The sequence below is a fragment of the Gracilinanus agilis genome, chromosome 4 (genome assembly GCF_016433145.1).
Source record: "Gracilinanus agilis isolate LMUSP501 chromosome 4, AgileGrace, whole genome shotgun sequence".
Classification (NCBI taxonomy): Eukaryota; Metazoa; Chordata; class Mammalia; order Didelphimorphia; family Didelphidae; genus Gracilinanus; species Gracilinanus agilis.
In genome coordinates this window covers 119,333,042-119,357,775 of record NC_058133.1, presented here as the reverse complement: position 1 = coordinate 119,357,775, position 24,734 = coordinate 119,333,042, and the positions used below count along the sequence as shown (strand labels likewise).

At 34.6% G+C, this 24,734-nt stretch overlaps 1 protein-coding gene across 2 annotated transcripts in view; it reads left to right on the top strand.

Annotated features, from left to right (window-relative positions):
• The window catches only part of ANGEL2 (angel homolog 2), a 40,516-nt gene that overhangs the window by 11,858 nt on the left and 3,924 nt on the right, over positions 1-24,734 (top strand). The window contains exons 3-8 of one of the 2 annotated variants that reach the window (XM_044673327.1): positions 503-759; positions 4,959-5,028; positions 5,328-5,746; positions 21,920-22,046; positions 22,388-22,445; positions 23,727-23,890. In XM_044673327.1, the coding sequence (XP_044529262.1) occupies positions 503-759; positions 4,959-5,028; positions 5,328-5,746; positions 21,920-22,046; positions 22,388-22,445; positions 23,727-23,890 (1,095 nt within the window). Of the gene's footprint in view, positions 1-502; positions 760-4,958; positions 5,029-5,327; positions 5,747-21,919; positions 22,047-22,384; positions 22,446-23,726; positions 23,891-24,734 lie in introns of both variants that reach the window. The other variant, XM_044673326.1, reaches the window with a different exon arrangement.

Below are 24,734 nucleotides of genomic sequence, written 5' to 3'. Positions count from 1 at the left end.
AAATTTAGGATGAGAGAAAAAAGGGTTATAAGAAAAAGATGAGAAATATACTTTGACACTAGTGAATAGGCAAGTTATTTAAACTCTATAATCTTTGGTTTTCCTCATCCCAAGGTTGTTGTGAGCATCAAATGAAGTGTCTGTAAGGCACTTTGCCAACTTTAGAGTTTTATATAAATGTCAGATGTCATTATTATTATTATTTCTAGAGTTTTAATTTTTCCAAGCTGCATGACGCCTAAAGGATAGGTGCCTGAAAGGTCTTCAAACTTATTTTCTTCTTCAGAACATCATTGGACTGGAGGCTGCCTTGGTGACTGAATTTGGTAATTGTTTTCTCTAGTGTTTGAGAAGACTCTTTGCTATATGTAGTGTTATTCTAGGGATGAGGATGCCATTAAGTCAGAATTCTTAAAAAGCAGAGAGTGTTTTATATATAGGTAGAAATATGCTTATGCTTCTAAAATTAATCTTTTATATTTTGTCTACTGTATTTTGACAGGGGTGATAAAGCGGCATTGGGAATACCTCTGTCACCATAATAAAGAAAACATGAAGATCCTAGGAGATAAACATGTTGACCAAAAATATAAAGATGAGAAGGAAAAATTTGAGTTTTCAGTCATGTCCTATAACATCCTTTCACAGGATTTATTGGAGGATAATTCATATCTCTACAGACACTGCCGAAAGCCAATCTTGATCTGGGGCTTTAGATTTCCCAATATACTAAGAGAAATTAAACATATGGATGCTGATGTAAGTGTACAATATTATTGAACGTGCCTCATGCAAGAAAAATTTCAGCTCTAAACTTTATAAATAATTTAATTACTTAAATGGTTTTACCTTTGTAGAATCATTCAGTTCTTGAACCAGGAAAGGAAGAAGTTTAATAACTATAGAACTGATTTTTTCAAAAGTAAAAGATTTGTAGAAAGATAATAATGACATGTTGGTCTGTTTAACTGTATAATATTCCAGAATGGACTTAAGAAATAAGTATATTCAAAAAATGAAATGACACTTTTGACAGTTTTTTTTAATGTTAAGTGATATTAATATTAAGCACATATCATTCAGTCAACTAGCACCTATTAAATGCCTGCAGTGTACCAGACACTGTGCTAATCATTGGATATACAAAGAAAGGCAAAACAGAGTCTTGCTCTCAAGGGTGTAATTATAGGGGAGACAACATGAAAACAACCATGTACAAACAGGTTATATACAGAATAAGTTAGAAGTGATCTCAGAGGGAAGACATGAATATTAAAGAATGAGGAAGACTTCTTGTTGAAAGTGGGATGTTAGTTGATACTTGAAGGAAGCCAGGAAAGTTAGAAAACAGGATGAGGAGGGAAAACATTCCCAACATAGGAGACAACCAGTGAAACTGCTTGGAGTCAAGAGATGGAGTGCTGTATTCATTGATAGCAAGGAGGCCAGTGTCAGTGGATCACAGAATAAATAGAGGGGAGTAAAGTATAAGGCAGACTAGAAAGATAGGAAGAGGCCAAGTTGAAGGGCTTTGAAAGCAAAACAAAAGGGCTTTGAAAGCCAAACATCAGAATGATTGAAGAATTGAACTATAATGCCAGATTTTTATGTTAAAATGAGATAGTTGGTTTGTTTTTATAGACTTTAGCGTAACATCTAGCAATAGTAAGAATTAAGACTTAACAAAGAAAATGCTTTGGTTTTAAAAGATATTAATATAAGAATTCCATTTTTTTAATAGACCCTTTCCCAACTCATGTCTCCCTCGCTTCTCCAATAGCTAAATCTGAAGTTTTTTCATTAACTTCTAATATGATGAAAAAGGTGAATTCACAACCAGTGAAAATGAAATAAAAGAAGTTATGACATTATTATAAACTGAAAGTTTAATGGACTGGATGAGTATTTACAAAAATATAAATTGCCCAGATTCCAGAATAGGCAGCAGAATATTTAAATAACCTTATCATAGAAAAACATATTTAGCCATAAATAAACTCCCTAAGAAAAGGACCATAAGGCCAGATGGATTTGCAATTGAATTCTATCAAACATTTAAAGAACAATTAATTTTGATACTAACTACATTAAGAGTTTTAAAAAAATAGATAACAAAGAATACTGCCATATTGTTTTTTTGTGACACAAATAAGGTCTTTATACCGAAGTCAGGGAGAGTCAAAACACAACTGAAAAATGAACAAGGACTTAAGCATAATATCGACCGTATTAACAAAATCAACAAAAATCATGACTGTCAATGGATGCAGAAATGTAACACCCATTCATGTTTATTTATTTTTGTTTTAAATTATTTATCTAAAAATATCTTCCATGTTTACATGATTCATTTTTCCCCTTCCCTCTCCCCCCCCACAGAGCCAAAAAGCAATTCCACTGATTTTTTTTTATTATTATTATTATTTTTGTTTCCATTCCTATTAAAAACACTAGAAAACACAGAAATAAATAGAGCTTCCTTTTAAAATAAGTAGTATCTAAAACCAAAGCAAACATCTGTAATTGAGATAAGCTATGAGCCATTCCAAGATCCAGGAGCAAAGCAAGGATACCCATTATCAGAGACAAAAAGATATTGAAAGAATCAGCATAAGTAATGAGGAAACAAAACTATCACATTTTGCAATTGATATGATAGTTTCCTTAGAGAACCAAGAGAATTAATTAAAAAATCTAATAAAAACAATAACTTCAGCAAAGTTGTAGGATATAAAATAAGCCCAAGAAAATCATTGGCATTTTTGTATATTATTAACAAAACTCAGCAGAAAGAAATAGATCAAGAAATTCCATTTGAAATATATACAGTTGTAAAATACTTGGGAGAATCCTTGCCAAGGGAAGGAACTATGTAAACACAATTATGAAATATTTTTTACGCAAAAACATTTAAATGATAGGAAAAGTATTAATTGGTCATTAAGTATACTAGGCCAATATAATAAAAATTACAATACTACTTAAATTACCCAAATTACTTTGTAAAGCTAGAAAAAAGTCATAACAATTCATCTGGAGGAATTAAACGTCAAGAATATCAGGGGAGTCAGTGAAAAAGAATGAGAAGGAAGAGGCCTTAGCAGTCCTAGATCTCAAACTATACTACAAGGCTATGATCATCAAAACAATTTGATCTTGGGAAAGAAATAGGTTGTTCAGTAGAATAGATTTGGCTTATACAATATAGAGAAACAAATGAGCACAGTAGCCTAGTGTTGATAAACCTAAAGATCTCAATTATTGGGGGGCAAGAACAAAAAAAGTTTGTCAAAAACTTCTGGGTAACCTGGAAAATAGTTTAGCAGATAAATTTAAAATGGATACAACTTAGACATAAAAGGTGATATAAGCAAACTAGGGAGCATAGAAGAAAATACCTGTTAGATCTATGGGTAGAGAAAGAGTTTGTGGCTAAACAAGAAATAGAGAGGTTCACAGGAAATAAAATAGATAATTTTTGATTACCTAAAATAAAAAAGTTCACAAAGACAACCAGAGCAGCTAAAAATTAGAAGAAAACAAGAAACTGGGGGAAAAAAATCTTTTCAGCAAGTTTTCTGATCAAGGTCTCAATTCTAACATATAGGGAACTGAGTCAAATGTACAAGAATAAGGGTCATTCCCCAATTGATAAATGTTCAAAGTATATAAATAGGCAGTTTTCAGATGAAAAAATCAAAGCCATCAATAGCTATGTGAAAAAATGCTCTAAATCATTAATAATTTGAAAAATATGAACTAAAACACTTGAGGTACCATATCCATTCAAATTAACTACTTTGACCAAAAAAGGAAAAATATCATTGCTGGGAGGGATATAGGAAAATATTTAAACAATTCACTATTGGTAGAGTTTTAAACTAATATAAACATTATAGAAAACAGTTTAGAACTGTGCCAAAAAAGCTATTAAACTGTACATAATTGTTCTAACAAAATTGCTACTAGGTCTATACCCCAAAAAAAATCACAGAAAGAGGGACAAGTCCTGTATATGCAAGACTATATAACAACTCTGTAGCAGCAAAGAATTAGAAACTGAGGGTATGCCCATCAATTGGGGAATAGTTGAGCAAGTTATGGATTAACTATTGTGCTGTAAGAAATTAAGAGAGAGATGGCTTTGGAGAGACCTAAGAAGATTTGTATAAACTAATGCAAAGTGAAATGAGCAGAACCAGGGGGACAATTTATATAGCAGCAGCAATATTGTAAAAATACTTAACTTTGAAAGTCATGGTAAAACTAGCCACATTCAGAGGAAATACTTTGGGAGTAGAAACACAGAAGAAAAACAACTGCTTGAACACATGGGCTGATGGAGATATTATTGGGGATGTAGACGCTAAACGATAACTCTAGTCTGACTATCAATAATATGGAATTAGGTCTTAATCAGTGATACATGTAAAACCCAGTGGAATTGTGCGTTTGCTATGGGGGGTGGGGGGTTTGGGAGAGAGGGAAAGGACATGAAACATATAACTATGAGAAAATATTCAAAATTTAAAGAATTAAAAAAAAAAAGAAAGTCATGGTAACTAGGATCAACACACTGATCAAACACAGCTCTAAAGGACTCATTATGAACCATGCTAACTACCTCCAGAAAGAGACTTGATGGACTTAAAGTACATATTAAAGCATATTTTTATTTTCTTCAATATAGAAATTTGTTTTGCATGCCTAAACACATTTGTAATGTAATTTTTTTTTTTGCTTTCTCAATGGATGAGGGATGGGGAGGAAGGGAAGGAGGGTATAATTTAGAACTGAAAATAAAACACAATTGAATTAAAGCTATAAAAAGTACCTTCTAATATAGCAAGCATAAATTTTGGAAACATTTTTAATTATGAAAGGAACATATAATTTTCCTTAAGCATCTTTACTAATGTGCTGAATTCAAATGTTACTTTCTTTTATTTTCCTCCCAGATTCTTTGTTTGCAAGAAGTACAAGAAGATCATTATAGAAAAGAGATCAAGCCAAATTTGGAATCATTGGGTATGATATAATGTTTAGCTAAATTTATACTTTCAACAACTAAAAAATATTAAATTTTAACAGTCAAAATAGAGTTACATATACCCTGGTTGGGCAAAAAAAACCTAGGCTTTAAAAATTATAGCACCATTTGTTTAGAGATATTTGAAGCATTTGATATATCAAAATGACAATGTTATTCTGATTTCTATTTTTTCAAATTGAAAGGTCTACATTAATCTTAAAAATAGTAAAAGAACTATATTAACTCTATTACTTCTATGGTTAAAACTAACTACTTATTAAACTATTTTTCATAGGATATCATTGTGAATATAAAATGCGGACAGGAAGGAAACCTGATGGTTGTGCCATTTGCTTCAAATGTTCCAAATTTACACTATTGTCAGCAAACCCTGTGGAATTTTACCGTCGTGATATACCTCTATTGGACAGAGACAATGTTGGACTAGTATTACTCCTGCAGCCCAAATTTCATTGTACTGCTTCTCCTATATGTGTCGCTAACACACATCTGTTGTATAATCCAAGGCGAGGTGATATTAAATTGACTCAGTTGGCTATGCTACTAGCAGAGATTTCCAGTGTTGCCCATCAGAAAGATGGCACTGTCTGTCCCATCATTATTTGTGGTGACTTTAATTCAGTTCCTGGCTCTCCACTCTACAGTTTTATAAAGGAAGGAAAATTGAATTATGAAGGACTTGCCATAGGAAAAGTAAGTAATCTCCTTATGTCATTTTTTGAGGACCATATTTTTTATTATTTATTTATTTATTTTTTTAAGCCCTTGTACTTCGGTGTATTGTCTCATAGGTGGAAGATTGATAAGGGTGGGCAATGGGGGTCAAGTGACTTGCCCAGGGTCACACAGCTGGGAAGTGGCTGAGGCTGGGTTTGAACCTAGGACCTCCTGTCTCTAGGCCTGACTCTTACTCCACTGAGCTACCCAGATGCCCCCCAATATTTTTTATTTTTAACATTTTTTTCTTTTTAAAAATTTGAATTCCAAATTCTCTCCTTCCTGCTCTCTGTCCTAGCCACAGAGAGAAGGTAAAAATATCAGTTATACATGTGAAATCATGCAGAACATATTTCCAGAGTAGTCATATTTTTTTTAATGCAAGAAAAATAAAGTAAGTGAGATTATAATACTTCAATTTGTACTCGGAGTTCATCAGTTCTCTCTCTGGAGGTGGATAGTATTTTTTATCATTAGTGCTTTGGAACTGTCTTAGATCACTGTATTGATCAGAGTTGTCAAGTCATTCATAGTTGATCATTATTACAGCATTACTGTTACTGTGCACAATAATTCCAAGTTCTAAACTTCACTTTGCATTAGTTCATGTTGGTTTTTGCCATATTTTTCTGGGGCCACTTCCCCGCCCCCCACTCATTTCCTCTGGCATAATCCTACTTCATCACAATCATATGCCATAACTTGTTCAGCCATTCCCTAATTGTTGAACATTCCCTCAATTTCTAATTCTTTACCACCACAAAAAGACCTACTATAAATATTTTTTATATGTTTAGGTCTTTTTAATTTGATCTCCTTGGAATACAGACCTAGCAATGGCATTGCGGGGTCCATGAGTATACACAGTTTTGGAACTCTTTGAACATAGTTCCAAATTGTTCTCCAGAATGGTTAGATAAGTTCACCACTCTACCAACAGCTCATAGTATACCAATTTTTCCCTCATCCCCTCCTCATTTGTCATTTCTTCTAGATGTGATATAGTACCTCAGAGTCATTTTAATTTATATTTCTCTTATCAATAATGATTTATCATTTTTTTTTCATGTCAGTATAGATAGCTTTGACTTTTTTCTGCCTATATATCCATTGACCTTTTATCAAATGGTAAGGGCTCTTATTTTTACCTATTTGACTTTATTATTCAGTATATATTTAAGAAATGAGGCTTTTACCAAAGAAACTTGCAGTGAACATTCTTTGTCTATGGAACCTCTTAGTATAATGTAGTTTCCCCAATTATCTCTTTTAATTAGCTCTTGTTTTGCTTTTGCTTTGTTTAAATTTGTAATTGCTTCCAGTGCCTTTTTTTACTTCAGCTGAAGTATATTAGATTCTGTGCCAGCCCTTTATTTTAACTCTGTATGCCATTTTGCTTCAAGTGTGAACTTATAAACAGTATATTGTCATTCCATTCTAATTTCTGCTTTCATTTTTGGGGGTGACCTCATCCCATTCACATTCACAGTTATGATTACTAATTGTATATTTTCCTCTATCCCATTTCATTTCATTCAATCTATGTTTTTTATCTTGCCCCTCCTTAGAAGTCTATTTTAACTGTAACCTCTGCTTCTCTTAATCCACTCTCCTTTTTATCATTTCCCACCTTTCCTTCTGTTATAACTTTCCCCTCCCACTTCCTTATTGAATAAATTATATTTGTATGAATATATATATTCTTCTTTGAACCAATTCTAGTGAGAATAAGGTTCAAGCATTATCTGCCACTTCTATTTCCCCCTCCATTGTAAAAACTCTTTGCACACCACTTTTATGTGAGAAAATTTTGCTCATTCTAACACTCCCTTCCCCTTCTAATGTATCCCTCTTTCTTACTCCTACATGTTTTTTTGGCTATCATCCCAACATAAATGACTCATATCCATGCCCTCTCTCTTTAAAGATTCTTTTAAACTGCCCTAATAATGATAAAGTTCTTAGGAATTACATATATCATCTTCTCATACAGGAATGTATATAGCTTAACTTTGAGTCCCTTATAATTATCCTTTAATGTTTGTCTTTTTGTGCTTCTCTTAAGTCTTGTGTTTGAATGTCACATTTTCTATTCATCTCTGGTCTTTTCATCAGGAATCTTCTATTTCTTTAAATATCCATTTTCCTCCCTGAAGTTTAGCTGGAGAGGTTATTCTGTAATGCTGGCTCCTTTACCATCTGGAATATCATATTCTAAGTGATCCTCTCCTTTAACATGGAAGCTGCCAAAACTTATGTAATCCTGACTTTGACTCCACAATATTTGATTTAATTTGTTTGTTTCTTTTTTTATGAAATCATTTTTTTTATTTTTTAGAATATTTTTCCATGGTTCCATGATTCATGATTTTTCCCACCTTTCTTCCCTCCCCCCTCTTGGAGCTGACAAAAGCAGTTCCACTGGATTATACGTGTATCTTGTTCAAAATCCATTTCCATATTATTCATATTTGCAAGGGAGTGATCTCTTAAAGTCCAAAACCCTAATCATATCCCCATCAAAACACATGATCAATTATATGTTTTTCTTCTCTTTTTCTGCCCCCACAGTTCTTTCTCTGGATATAGATAGCACTTTTTCTCATAAATTCCTCTGGATTGTCCTGGATTGTTGCATTGCTACTAGTAGAAAAGTCTATTACATTTGACTGTGCCATACTGTATCAGTCTCTGTGTACAGTGTTCTGGTTCTGCTTCTTTCACTCTGCATCAATATCTGGAGGTCTTTCCAGTTTACATGGAATTCCTCCAGTACATTATTCCTTTAAGCACACTAGTATTCCATCACCATCAGATACCACAATTTGTTCAACCATTCCCCAATTGAGGGACACCCCCTCTTTTTCTAATTTTTTACCACTTTAAGAAGTGTGGCTATAAATATTTTTAAACAAACGCTTTGCTTATTATCTCTTTGGAATACAAACCCAGCATTGGCATCATTAGTATATCAAAGGGCAGGCAGTCTTTTAAAACCCTTTGGGCATAATTCCAAATTGCCTTCCAGAATGGTTGGACCAATTCACAACTCCACCAGTAGTGTTGTTCCAATTTTGCCACATTGCCTCCACATTTATTATTTTCCTTTGTTGTCATCTTGGCCAATCTGCTAGGTGTGAAGTGGTACCTCAGAGTTGTTTTGATTTGCATTTCTCTAATCAGGAGGGATTTAGAACACTTTTTCATGTGATTATTGATAGTTTTGATTTTTTCATCTGAAAACTGTCTATTCATATCCCTTGACCATTTGTTGATTGGCGAATGGCTTGATTTTTTGTAAATTTTACCAAGTTTCTATATGGAAATTAAACCTTTGTCAGAGAGTTTTATAATAAAATTTTTCCCCAGTTTATTATTTTCCTTCTAATTTTAGTAGCATTGATTTTGTTTATACAAAACCTTTTAAATTTAATATTATCAAAATCATTCATTTTATATTTTGTAATGTTCTCATCTTTTACTTGGTCTTAAATTCTTTCCTTTCCCACAGATCTGACAGGTATACTATTCTATGTTCACCTAATTTATTTGTGATTTCACTCTTTATGTTTAAGTCATTTACACATTTTGAATTTATCTTGATAATAGGGTTTGAGATGTTGATCTAAACCTAATCTCTCCTATATTGTTTTCTAATTTTCCCACAATTTCTGTTAAAATAGTGGGTTCTTGTCCTGAAAGCTGGACTCTTGGGGTTTATTTTTTTATTTTTTTGAAAAACCCTTACTTCCGTCTTAGAATCAATACTGTATATTGGTTCTAAGGCAGAAGAGTGGTTAGGGCTAGGCAATGGGGGTTAAGTGACTTGCCCAGGGTCACACAGCTAGGAAGTGTTTGAGGCCAGATTTGAACCTAGGACCTCCCATCTCTAGGCCTACCTCTCAATCCACTGAGCCACTTAGCTGCCCCCAATATTTGGGTTTATTGAACACTGTCTTGTTCAGGTCATTTATCCCTAGTCTATTCCACTGATCCACCCTTCTGTCTTTTAGCCACTACTATGTGTTTTGATGACCACTTCTTTACAGTATAGTTTAAGATCTGGTACTGCTAGGCCCCCATCCTTCACACTTTTTTCATTATTTCCCTTGATATTCTTGATCTCTTGTTCTTCCAGATGAATTTTGTTAAAGTTTTTTCTAATTCTATAAAAAAGTTTCTTGGTAGTTTGATAGGTATGGCCCTGAATAAATATATTGGTTAGGATTGTCATTTTTATTATATTAGCTCATCCTACCCATGTGCAACTAATGTTTTTCTAATTATTTAGATCTAGTTTTAATTCTGTGAAAAGTGTTTTGTAGTTATATTCATATAATTCCTGTGTTTGTCTTAGCAAATAGATTCCTAAATATTTTATATTGTCTAGAGTGTTTTTATTTATTTATTTTTAAGTCTTCATCCATTTATTTATTTTGGCTTTTTTGAATTTTTATTTGGAATATTTTCCCATAGTTATATGTTTCATGTTCTTTCCCTCTCCTCCCCCCACCCCCCACCCCATGCCTCTATAGCTGATGCACAATTACACTGGGTTTTGCATGTATCATTGATTAAGACCTAATTCCATATTATTGATAGTTGGACTAGAGTTATTGTTTAGTTTCTACATCTCCAATAATATCCCCATCAGCCCATGTGTTCAAGCAGTTGTTTTTCTTTTGTGTTTCTACTTCCATAGTTCTTCCTCTGAATATGGCTAGTTTTCTTCCTCATAAGTCCCTCAGCCTTGCTCTGGATCCTTGCATTGCTGCTAGTAGAGAAGTCCGTTATGTTCGATTGTACCACAATGTACCAGTCTCTGTGTACAGTGTTCTCCTGGATCTGCTCCTTTCACTCTGCATCAATTCCTGGACATTATTTCAGTGTCTAGAGTGATTTTAAATGGAATTTCTCTTTCTAACTCTTGCTGCTGAGTTTTATTGGAAATATATAGAAATGCTGATGATTTATGTGGTTTATTTTGTACCCTGCAACTTTGCTAAAATTATTAATTATTTTGACTAGCTTTTTAGTTGATGTTCTAGAATTCTTTAAGTATATCATCATATCTGCAAAGAGTAATGTTTTAGTTTCCTCATTGCCTACTTTAATCTCTTCAATTTCTTTTTTTTCTCTAATTGCTATCGCTAGCATTTCTAGTACAATATTAAATAATAGAGGTGATAGTGGGCATCTTTGCTTCACTCTTGATCTTATTGGGAAGACTTCTAACTTGTCCCCATTGCAGATGATACTTGCTGATTGTTTTAACTATATACTGCTTATTATCTTTCTTTTTTTTAATTTTTATTTTAAACCCTTAGCTTCTGTGCATAGGCTCCTAGTTAGAAGAGTGGTAAGGGTAGGTAATGGGGGGTCAAGTGACTTGCCCAGGGTCACACAGTCGGGAAATGTCTGAGGCCAGATTTTAACCTAGGACCTCCCGTCTCTAGACCTGACTCTCAATCCACTGAGCTACCCAGCTGCCCCCTCTGCTTATTATCTTGAGGAAGGACCCAACTATTCCTTTACTTTCTAGTGTTTTGAATAGGAATGGGTGTTGTACTTTGTTAAAGGCTTTTTCTGTATCTTTTGAGATAATCATGAGATTTTTATTAGTTTGGTTATTGATATAGTCAGTTATGTGGGTGGTTTCCTAATATTAAACCATCCTTACGTTCCTGGTATAAATACCATCTGGTCATAGTGAATAATCCTTATGATAACTTGCTGTAATCTTTTTGCTAATATTTAAGATTTTTGCATCTATGTTCATTAAGGAGATTGGTCTGTAGTTTTCTTTCTCTGTTTTTGGTCTGCCTGGCTTTGGAATCAGTACCATATTTGTGTCATTAAAAGAATTTGGTAAGACTTCTTATTTGCTTATTTTGTCAAATAATTTGTATAGTATTGGGATTAGTTGTTTTTTAAATGTTTGGTAGAATTCACTTGTGAATCCATCTGGCTCTGGGGATTTTTTCATGAGGAATTCCTTGTTGGCTTGTTCAATTTCTTTTTCTGAGATTGGATTTTTTAGGTATTCTATTTCCTCTTTTGTTAATCTAGGCAATGTCTATTTTTGTAATTTTTGTATTTTTATATTTATTGCCATATTGGGCAAAATAGCTCTTAATAATTACCTTAATTTCCTCTTCATTAGAGGTGAGATCACCTTTTGCATATTTGATACTGTTAATTTGATTCTCTTCTTTCTTTTTTTATTAGATTAACCAGTACTTTATTTTATTTGTTTTTTCAGAGTACCAGCTCCTAGCCTTATTTATTAGTTTAATAGTTCTTTTACTTTCAATTTTATTAATTTCTTCTTTGATTTTTAGTATTTCCAATTTAGTTTCTATCTGGGGATTTTTAATTTGTTCTCTTTCTAGCTTTTTAAGGTGCATGCCCAAATCATTGATCTCCTCCCTCTCGATTTTGTTGATATAGGCACTTGGGGATATAAATTTGCCCCTGAGTAATGCTTTGGCTATATCTCATAGATTTTGATATGTTGTCTCCTCATTATCATTCTCTTCAATGAAATCAGTAATTGTTTCTATGATTTGTTTGTTAAGATTAAAAATGATAAAGATTGATATAAATATAAAAATTAGTAGTTTATATAAATATAAAAATCAGTATGCTGATAGGGATAAAATCATTAGGCCACACGCCTGTAAGTATTCACATTGCCTCAGTCATCTTTACCTTTCGTATAGCCTGTGCCTCCTAGCTAAGAGAGACCAGTTCAAAGTCACTTCCCCTTATTTAAAGCTGTCCCTCATCTTGAATACGTAATCCAAAACAGGAAACCCGTTGGACCACGGGAAATGTAGTTTTAAGGTCCCCCCTATGTCCATAGGTGTCTGCTAGACATTTCCCTGAATTTTAAACAAACATTTCCCCCTGAGGTCCAGCAAAAAAAAAAAGGCTGGCCCTTTTTTCTTCGCTGGATCTGTAAACATAGACAACTTCTAAATTTCAGGAATTTGGGGTATAAAAGAAATGGATAAATAAATGGATTACTAGCCACATTGACAAAAAACCAATTTGGGGGCAGTCCCCTATTGGCATAACATGTACAATTAAAACAATACATTCAACTCAATTTCACTCCCCATAATTCAATTAGCTGCACCCCAAAGTTCAAATTTGGTCTTCATGGTACAGTGAAGGATCTTCAGGCATCTTTTGGTGCCTTCATCAAACAGGTCTGTCGTCTGGATTCTGGGGAGATGACAAAATCCTTATCCTGAAATTATTCTCAAAAGAATTTAAACTTAACATTATAGATTATAAAACATACATTTCCTTCTAAGAATCATACATTTCCCCCTGAAATTACTCCTAAAAGAGTTAAATATACATATATTTTTACATTATCGAATTAAAAAAAAAAACTTAACACACATCCCATCCCCCTGAGGTAAATTCTAAACACACCTTCTTTCCTTGAAAAGGGAACCTCAGGTCAGCTAAGGATGAGTGGCTGAGTCCCGGGGGTTGTATGAAATCAACTGGCAAAATAAAAAGAATAAAATTCAAGGAAAAAAAATTAACTTGTGAATGAAATGTAACATGTGCAAAAAAATGTAGGGGAAATAAACTTAGACCTTTGAATCAAGGCCTAATTAAAGTGAATCCAGCAGTTTGCAATTACCCATTCAGGGCCAGGACTTAAGGGAAATGTCTCTCTCTGATCTAATTTGCCAACAACTTTTCAGGGAAGTGAGCCAAATAAATAACCAATCTTAGGTGCTGGCCTAGGAATTTAAGTTGAGGGGACCCACGTCCTCTAAAGTTTTAGAAAAGACTGGGACTCCAGGACTCAAACCCCAATTTCCAAGCCCTAAAGTATTGGCATAGACCTCTGCAATCCATGCAGATCTTTTAGTCAAGTCTCTGACCATGTGCTTTCTTAGCACTATTAACAGCTCTCACGTTCCCTTCTCTTGGAATCAGATAGAAAGGCATTTAATCACAGTCCCATATTCTCAGGTATTTGCATTAAGCTTATATTGCTGTAGAATCAGAAAAAGGATAAATAATGATTATATATGTACTTCTAGTACAAGATGAGAAAAAGGAAAAATCAATTGCTCTCATAAAAAGAATGTTTTAAAAATCAAAAATATATATATAGCTTAGAACTAGAAGGGTTTTGTTACCCAAAATGAGATTTTCTGTGAGAGAAAATGGATCTTACAAATAACAGATTCACAATGCACATTCAAATAGAGTATCATAATTTCCAATAGCACATTTTAAAACAATAAAGAATGTTTAAAAATCATATACTTGTTATAACTTTTAAATCTTGGCTAAGAGTTTCTCAGCAAACTATGTTATTGCTTCCATAGCAAAATCTGATATTTAAAAAAAAGAAAACCTTCTGGTCTAAATTATCCTCAGATAAGAATATACAGGAGCTCCTTGGCTTCCTGTTTTAAAAAAAAAAAACCAATCCCGGGTAGGAAATTTTATGCTTCTACCCGTTTAAGGCAATAATTTCCCTTATAATAAAATATATAAAAGCTTATCCTTTAAGTCAACAATTCTTTAGGATTTAAGGTAAAAGTTAAAAAGATCTCTTGTAAAATTACAAGTTAATTCTCAAAGCATGGAAACTTCGAAGGTTCTATACAATTACCAAGACAGAATAATTTTTAAAAGACATGTGCTCTGATAAATCCAGTATACACAAGGCAATTTACAACTTTAAAAAATGTGTAGGAAATATAATGTGAGTATCAGATTAACAAGCTGGTCAAAACCTCTTACCAGTTCTAATAGATTTTTCTTATTATTTGGGGGCTACAATAAAATTACAAACAGAATTAATCTAGCAGCCACAAACTTCATTAACTTAAAATGATTCAGTGCAACAGGAAAATCAACGAAATAAGCAAGATTAATTCACAAAACTAATTAGCAAAATACAGTAAAATACAGTCTCTTTAAAACAGAAATAAAACTCATTCAGTTCCAAGGTTTAAAAGTCCACCCCTGGTTCAATTTAAAGTTCTTCTGATTGAGTTCTGCTGAGTTTAAGGGGTTTTTTAAAGTTCAAAGTTCTGAGCAGGTATGGGGTTGAATAGGCCATGCGGCCCGATTAAGGGTAAACGCTAGTTCAAGGCTCAGACGCTAGGTCCACTTGGGGTCAGGTCGTGGGCTCGGGGCTAGAGAAAAACTTAGGTCAGTTTTGTAGGAAATCCCATGTGTAGAGCCTGTGGGGGGTGGGGGGTGCCTAAATTAGGTCTTTAGAGAAACACGTGGAGAGGCTAGAATGCAGGTCATTACCAAGAGAGTGGGGGGTGGGAGGGACAATACCAAATCCTAAGCAGCAGAGGCAAAAGTCTCCGAAGATCTTGGCAAGTCAGAACCGGGTCGCTCCTCGGAAATCTCAGGATTCCGGATCCACAGAAATGGTCTGCACTGGCGGGTCAGGAAAAGCAGCAGAGATCACAGGTACTGGGACACTGGCAGGAACGTGGTGTGGCAGGAATGAAGTCCAGGTCAAGACTTAAGGAGATCAGGGGCAATACGATACTGGCTGGGCTCCAGCAGTCTGTCAGTGTCCGCAAGGGCCACCAGGCCCGGGGAATTGAGCAAAATAATTCGAAGCCCAGCGGCAATTAAAACCATTGTCTCCCTTCCCCGTAAAATAGCCTCTAGGCTGGGGAAAATTGGGAGAGGACTGGGCGAGGAAAAAGATAGTTTCTGAGACTCTGGGTCCCAGACCCGCATGGCTTCTTCTTAGGCTATCTAGAAAATTGAGAATTCAAATTCCAAACTTCGTATGGTTGCCATTATTGTTAAGATTAAAAATGATAAAGACTGATATAAATATAGAAATTAGTAGTTTAATTAAAGCCATGCGGATAGGGATAAAATCATTAGGCCACACGCCTGTAAGTATTCACATTGCCTCAGTCATCTTTACTTTTCATATAGCCTGTGCCTCCTAGCTAAGAGAGACCAGTTCAAAGTCACTTCCCCCTATTTAAAGCTGTCTCTCATCTTGAATACATAATCCAAAACAGGAAACCCGTTGGACCACGGGAAATGTAGTTTTAAGGTCCCCCATATGTCCATAAGTGTCTGCTAGACACTTCCCTGAATTTTAAACAAACATGTTCTTTAACCCATCAGTTTTGAAGAATTAGATTATTAAGTTTCCAATTAATTTTAAATTTGCCTCTCCATGAGCCTTTATTAATTATGACTTTTATCACATTATGATCGGAAAAAAATTGCAATTATTTCTGCTTTTCAACATTTTTTGCAATGTTTTTATGCCCTAGTATATGGTGGATCTTTTTATATGTACAATGTGCTACTGAAAAGAAGGTATATTTCTTTTTATCCCTATTCAGTTTTCTCCAGATATATATTAGCTCTAATTTTTCTAATATTTCATTCACTTCCTTTCTTTCTTATTTATTTTTTGGTTTGATTTATCTCATTCTCATAGGGAAAGGTTAAGGTCCCCCACTAATAGGGTTTTACGGTCTCTTTCCTCTAAGCTCCTTTAGTTTCTCCTTTAAAAATCTGGATGCTATACTATTTGGTGCATATATGTTAAGTAGTGATATTTCATTATTTATACTTCCTTTTATCAAGATGTAATTATCTTCTTTATCTCTTTTAATCAAATGTCTTTTCACTTTAGCTTTGTCTGAGATCATGATTGCTACTCCTGCATGAATGATATCTGAATTGTTTCTTTCTAGCAGTTTGTAGTAGGGAGTCTTTGGCCTGGGAGTTCTTGAACTTAGCTATAACATTCCTGGGAGTTATCAGTTGGGGATTTAATGCCTGGAAGTGAACTGTGGATTCTTTCAATCTCTATTTTACCCTCATGTTCCAGAATTTAAGACAGTTTTCTTGGACAATTTCCTGTATTATGATGTCTAGGCTTTTTTTTTTTTTTCTTTTCTTTTGGTCATGATTTTAATTGTCTCTCCTGGATCTGTTTTCCAGGTCATTTGTTTTCTCAATGAGGTGTCTCATATTATCTTCAACTTTTTCATTATTTTAACTTTTTTTTACTATGTCTTGATATCTTGGGAAGGCATTAGCTTCTAATTGCCCAATTCTAATTTTTAGACTAAATTTCTTCCATGATTTTTTTATTCTCCTTTTCCTTTTGGTCCATTCTTCCTTCCAAGTCATTCTTCCAATTTTTTTGCAGCATTTTCCAGCAATTCAATTTTGGCTTTTAATGCCTATGCCTCTGTTTCCAGATAACCTATTTTGCATTTTAGGCTACTATTTTCCTTTTGACATTTTTCTTCAGTCTCTCTTATTAGATTTTTAAATTTCTTTTGAGCTCCTCTTCCAAAGCCTCTATCCAATCCCCCCCCCCCCTTTTTTTTTTGAGGCTTTGCTTGATGTTTCCTGGCTGTCATCCTCATCCATTGGTTCTGTTCTTTGGCCCTTACCTCCATAGAAGCTTTCAATTGTAGCTTTTTTTTTCCTCATTTACTCACTTTCTTTTTTTTTTTTCCTTTTTTTTCTTTCCCCTATGGACTATAAACTTGCCCCTCTGTTGATTTCCTGAACCAGTGTTTGAGATGTTATGCCCTAAGGCTGAATCTTCTCTTTTCTCAATTTTCTGCTGATATACTGGATTCAGCTGGTTGAGCTAACCTACTGAGCTGGCCTGCTCTGGGGCAAATTTTTCACTGTAGCCTGTGGGCCAAGGGTGTTCAGCCAGGTGCCCCTCCCCACCCAGTTCCTCCCTGCCAGCCATTGTCAGAGCCCAGCACCATGGATGGTGGGTCAGAGGCAAACCCTTGTGGCTGTAGTCTCTGCCTGGGGTTTACGCAGACAGCCTGGTCTTTTTGCAGGTCTTGGTGTTGTGGGTGGGGGAGGGTATTCTGCCTGATGGCACTTCCACCCCCAAGTTCCTCCCTACCAGCCATTGGTATAGCCCTGGACCACGTGTGGTAGGTCAGAGGCAAACCCTCATGGCTGCAGTCCCTGCCTGGGGTGCACACATTAAGCTTGGTCTTATTGCAGGTCTCAAGGCTAGGTGTTCAGCCAGCCTGTCTCTCTATTATTCTGTGGAAATAGACACACTGTGCCTACCTTTCAAGTTGTTTTCAGTAGGAGAGTCTTGTGACTTCTTGTTGGGTTTGGATTTCTGTTTTCTTTGAAATGCAATATAAATATTGGTTTGTAAGGATTAGTGAAGAACTTTGGGCTTTAGGTGTTCCTAAGCCACCATCTTGGTTCTGCCCCATGAAAAAAAACTGAGTTGTTTCTTGATGTTTGAAGTATTTTCTTTTTGAGTAGGGAGGTCTGGAATTTTACTAAAATATTCCTGGGAGTTTTTATTTTGAGATCTCTTTGGATTCTTTCAATCTGTATTTTATCTTTTACTAGGACATCAGGGCAGTTTTACTTGATAATTTTTTGAAACATAAAATCTAGACTCTTTCTTTGATCATACCTTTTATATAGTCCAATAGTTCTTAATTCTTCTCTTGTCAATCTGTTTTCCAGACCAGTTTTTCCATTGAGATATTTCACATTTTCTACTATTTGACTTTGTTTTAGTATTTCTGAATGTCTTATGGAGTCATTGGCTTCCATTTGCCTAATTCTAATTTTTAGGAATTCTTCAGTGAATTTTTGTACCTCCTTTTACATTTGGCCATTTCTCTTTTTTAAAAGGGTGTTATATTTTTCAGTATTTTTGTTCCCCTTTTAACAAAATGTTAGTTCTCTTTTCCAATGTTTTTTGTATCATTCTTATTTCTTTTCCCTCTATCACCCTTATCTCTCTTTAACTTCTAGGAAATCTTGTTGGGTTCAGGTCCAATTTGCATTTTTTTTGGTTGCTATTTTCACATTGTTGTCTTTTTCTAAGTTTAAGTTTTAGTTTTCCCTGACACCATAGTAATTTTTTTATGATCAGATTCTCTTTTTAGTTGTTTGCTCATTTTCTGGCCTATTTCTTGACTTTGAACTTTACGTTGAGTTTTGTTCACCTTGAAGTGGGGAGATATTATCCTAAGAATTTTTTCTGCTACTGTTTTCATTTATTTCTGGGGTGCTTCCAAGGTATCATGATCCTAGGAGAGGTATGGTCATTGTTTTCCTGATTTGTGCTCTAGTTTTTTTCCCTTGAAAGTCTTTACTCCCTGGTTCCTTGCAGCTGCTAGTGCTAACACTCCTCCGCTTTGGAACTGTTACTGGAGCCTCTGCTCCTTTGTGACTGCTAATCAGTGCTCTTCTTTGGCCTGGAACTGCAACTCAAAACTATGTATGGGTAATAGTGTTGCCAATCAATACCAGCTATACTCGGTGCCAGCAAAGATCCATTGTAATCTGTTTGATCAGTTGTCTGATCCTCTTACAGTCTCTGGACTGAGAGCTCTAGAAAATGCAATGGTGCTGTTGTTGCCCTTGTGGCCACCACATGTGTGGGTTCCAGACAGTCTTCCATCTCTTTGTTTTAGACCTCTCTTACAAGCCTGTTAAATTTTCGTAGATCAGAAAATGCCTCACTCCAACCTCTTATTTGCTCTGCTGTTCCAATATTTGATTTGAGGAATTAAGTTAAAGTTGTTTGGGGGAATGTTGGGAGATTTCTGGATTGCTTCGCCTGATCATCTTGGGCAATGACTATCTCTTCTTATCATTTAAAGAACTGGTACCAAGTTACTGTGAAAGGTATTTAATTTCTTTTTTCTGATGTCAGTGTGAAGCAGGGGCAATGTGTTTTGAAAACCATTGATAATCCATTGGTTTCCTTGTTAACAATTTTAACCCTTCACTAGAATTGTTAACAAGTGACCAGAATGGCTGACTTGAGATTCTTTATCCTAAAGCTTAATTTGTAAGAAATTAGAGATCCTAAGGTAGAAAGGAAGAGAAAATATAATACAGGAATGAGAGAAAGCCTTTGATGGACTCTTGTGTGTGAAAAACAGCAAAGGATCCAGAGACTGTCTTGAAAAGTGCATGAAGAGGAAGTAATGTATGATAAGGCTGGAAAAATGTTAGAGGCCCTTTATGAGGCAAACAGGAGTTTGCATTTGATCCTAGAGGCAATATGAACTGAAATGTATTGATCAGGGAAGTGACCTGTATAGCTCTGTACTTTAGGAATATCACTTTTATAGTTTTATGGAGTCTAGATTAGAGAGGGGAGAATTTGAAGCAGGGAGAATTTGGCTATTGCAGTAGTCCAGAAAAGTGATAAAATTCTGAACTTGGGTAATTGTGATGTGAGTAGAGAAAAAAGGAAGAAATGTGGAAATATATTGCAGGATCACAAGACTTGTCAATTCTTTTATTTTTAATACAACATCACTTTATTAATATAATTTATTCATAAGCATCCTAGCTCCTCCCCACATCTCAGAAGGTGTCATCCAGGAGATAGACATGTTCATATAAATTAAGTTTTTTATGTTTTTACCTTTCAGTTCTCTCTCTGGAAGTAACATTCATCATTTATACTTCCAGGATTCTGTAGCTATGTATGATGTGGTTCTACTCATTTTGTTGTTCATTATCCTGTGTAGTTCTTAAAAAGTTTTTTTAAAAAATTAGCTTGCTCATGATTTCTTTTGGTGTAGTAGTATTTCATCTCAATTTGTTTAGCCATTCTCAAGTTGATGGATATCCCTTCAGTTTCCAGTTCTTTGTCACCACAAAGAATGCTGCTATAAGTATTTTGAAACATATAAGTTTTTTTTTCCTTTTTCCTTGATCTCCTTGTGAAAAAGGTCCAGCATTGGTTTTACATGATTTTATAACTCTCTGGGTAGCATTCCAAATTGCTCTCCAAAATGGTTGGATCATTTCACGGCTCCATCAACAGTATATTAGTGTCTCCATTTTTCCACATCCCCTCCAACATTTATCATTTTGCCCTTTTGTCATTTTTAATATTCTGATGGGTTGAGATGTCGCAGAATTGTCTTGGTTTTCATTTCTGACTTGTAAACTCTTTAGCTCTGTGGATTTAGGAAGAGTGAGGAGTTGAAGATATGAATGTGGATGGTGGTGCCTTGTCATTTTAGCTGTCTGATGGTTGTGAGATGATTTCAGAATTATTTTGGTTTGCATTTCTGACTTGTAAACTCATTAGATTATGAATAAAACAAGAAATGAAAATGAACAAATGAGAAAAAAAAATTCAGTGGAATTGCTCATTGGCTATGGGAGGGGATGGGAGGAGGGGAGGAAAAGAACATGAATAATGTAACCATGGAAAAATATTCCAAATTAATTGATTAAATAAAAAAAAATTAAAAATAAAAATATTAGGAACCATTCTATAAAGGTTGAGAAATAAGCAAAATGGAACACATTTAATTCCTCAAAAAACTTTTGGGTTTGCATTTTGAGAGACTGTAAATTAACTTTGAATAAATCTTGAGGAATTAAGAATGGGAGCTATAATGTAGATGGTGGGGAAAAGAAAAGAAAAAGCACTGCATAGATAAAACCATTTTATTTATAATTTTATTCTATTATTTTCATATTTAAAGAAAATATTATGTGAGATAGAGGAAAATGTTGATATTTTTCACATATCATCAGTTTAAATTATCTAATGTTAAATAGGCAAGGTTTTGAGGTGTTAAGCCATTTCACAGGTTATCTAATCAAGGTTACTTTTCCCATTCTGATATTGAATCTCATATTACTTTAATGTAGTAATTCCTTTGTAATTAAAAACAAAACTATATTTACCTTCATCAAAGTATTAAAGACTTTTTACTTTACAAAGACTCATACTTTATATTAAAGAATTTAATACTTCACCAAAGTGTTTAAGACTGTCTGCCTCATCCTGACTTGATTTTCCATGATTCTCAAAAGCTGTGCCAGATGAGCACAAATTTATCAGATCTGAACCATTTAGGCTTTCACTGTAGTTTTGGTGATAGATTAGAAATCTGCCATCCTAAAACTAGCCTAACTAAATTCAGAGAGAATCTTCACTAGAAGATTGGCCAGTAGTTGGTGAAATTTTTTTGCCATCCATGCTCATAAGTACTTACTGTCTCCTGAGAGTAGGGATGGAGGTTGCCATCTCTGCTGGTGGAGGGAGTACCTGCTTTATTGAAGCATCAGATCTTTGACTGAAGTATTAAATAGTTTGTTGAAATTTTGTTTTAGGTTTCTGGTCAGGAACAATCTCCCCGGGGACAAAGAATTTTGTCTATTCCAATATGGCCCCCGAGTCTGGGTATTTCACAGAATTGTGTCTATGAGATACCACAGGTAACAAGAGTAGAAAAGGCAGGTAAGTTTTGACAAGTAAATTAGGCTTTCTTTGTGTGTGATAGAAAATACAGAAATATTACATTTTTCTTTTTTAGAGACTTATAAATTATCTTTTTAGCATTAAAAAGTTGAGCTTCAAAAAAATCTATAATAAATTGCATGTGATTTTGGTCATGTTTGTATTTTATTTCTATCATTAACCTTTTTTTGAACATCAATAATATATAGTTCCTTGGATGAAACACTTAACATATATCTAAAATATCATTTAAAATATACTGGATATATGTGAAAAGAATGAGTTAGTAACATTTAAATCCACATGCTCATTTACTAATATTTCTCTTGCTCTTATAGAAGAGGATGATATGACACAAAAACAGTTGGAAAAAACAGAAGTCCTCATAGCAGCTGAAAAGTGAGTTCTTGAAAAGTGACAAGTTTGTTGACTTTTTTCATATAAAGGCATGGAATTACTAGACTTAAAATACATTTGTAGTTTTCAAAACCATATCACATTGAAACTTCTTTTATAGTTGATGTTATGTTTAAAAAGTAAAGAAAAACTTTTGGATAAAAGTGAAAGAAAGGGTTCATTGAAATTCACTACCATGATAATACAGTTGATTTAGCATATTAAAATTGGAACTGACTACTGTTATGAGGAAGATTATTATTTAGTTGTTATGTAGGAGACTTGGCAGGAAGGGGCCCAACAAGTAGGGAGACTGGGTTATAACGGCTGTTTGGATATCTGTAACAGAAATGGCTTTTGGCCTCCAACTACCACCCAGCATCAACAAGACAGAGCCTATGGAAGTTGATAAATAAAGGCAAGAGTTTAATAACACATTTTAATCAGGGACAAACTAAGGTAAAGGATGGGAATAAGGTTTTTCTACACTAACAGACTAAGGGCAAACTACAGGGCCAAGGGAAAGGGACTTAACTACACTCTTCTAAGATTTAAGCAAGACAAGGCCCAAAGAAAGCAGTCACAAGGGGAAAGTTCCTCCCAACCTGGTTCCAGCCAGGTTTGGTCAGCTTAGCTAAGGACATGAAGATGGCTTTACTTGGGATCTCATGGCTAATCCAGGGATGGCTTCAGGATGCCAGGAGTCAACTCCACCAGAACAGATGATCCAAAGTATCCAGGTAGGGAGAGAAAGTTTGCAATGCTGTCCACCAGATCACAAACTACTCCCTACTCGGTGCTGCTCTGCAGGTCTGATGTCCTCTGCTGTAAGCCTTCACCACTCTCCAGGATCCCAGGGAATCTGGATACAACTCCCCTAGCTCTGAGATCTCCCAGGGTCAGCAACAGTTTTTTCCCAACCCCCACGGAGTCTCTCCCAGGCACAAGCCACTTCCTCCTTCCCATTCTATGTGGAATTCTCCAGCCCTTCCTGCCAAGTCTCCTACATAACAACTAAATAATAATCTTATAACACTACTGAAAGTATTTTGATTAGAATTAAAGTAGATTTCAGTTAATAATATTTATATGTAAGCATATGCATTTATTATCAGTGGGAACTGGGCACATCTGATTATAATTTATCTAATGAATTGAGATTGTTAGGTGCTTATTGTTTAAAGATGCATATTTTCTCTTGTAATAATTAAGTAAATGCCATTTTAAATAGGAAAAATTATGGGTGACATAAAACAAGTTGGACACATTTTTTCTTTAATTTAGATTATCTTCAAACTTACACCACCATTTTAGTTTATCATCTGTATATTCACATTATCTTCCCAACACTGGAATTCCAGAAGTGACAACTTGTCATTCAAAAAATGCTGTAACGGTGGATTATATTTTCTACTCAACGGAAAAGGAATCTATTAACTCACAGCAAGGTAAAGAAGACAAATCTACTAATGTTTTCACCAAAGAAACATTATAGGTAGTCAGTTGTTTTTTAGCAGTTAAGCTGGGAAAAAAAAGGTCTAGGTTTGAAAACCAAGTAATTCAAAATTTGATATAAATTATTCATTTATATTACTTGACTATTCATTTTTGGTTGAATTATGTACTGGTTAGGTAGGTTACAGAAATTTGCAAAACAGATGATCGTTTTGGTTTCTTGTTTACTAGGTATGAGTCCACTCTTGACATTTTAGATTTTCCATTTTGTCTTTTGTCTTTCTACTTAGAAATGGATTTATCTTGTTTTTCTGTGATAAGAGGAATTTTTTTATATAGTTACACTAATAATGTTTTTTCTGTGACTTGTTAAATCTTAACCTGATTTTTAGTACACCTGAGGTATGTAACCTATATTGGGGGGAAATTCCATGATCTAGTCCATACTTGCTGTGGCTTCAGAATTTGGCAGCATAGTGCCAATGGGAAAGATCATGGAGTCAGCAGGCTGAGACTGCAGTTGTAGCTCTGTTAAAAGCTTGCTGTTTAATCTTGAACAAGCCACTTATCCTCTCTCATCTTCAGTCGCTGAGTCTATGAAATAATAGGCTAAACCAGACATTTCATGCCCCCCTAAAGCACCAGCATTTGGTATTTATGAATTTCTAAGAAATTAATGTTAGCATTTTAAATAATGAGGGCAGCTTGTTGACTCAGTGTTCAGTTTGCTGGAGTTGTATTCTGGAAGACCTAAGTTTGAATCTCAGATCAGACCTTTTCTAGCTATTTGACTTTGGGCAAGTCACCTAACACCTCTCACCCTCAATTTCCTTATCT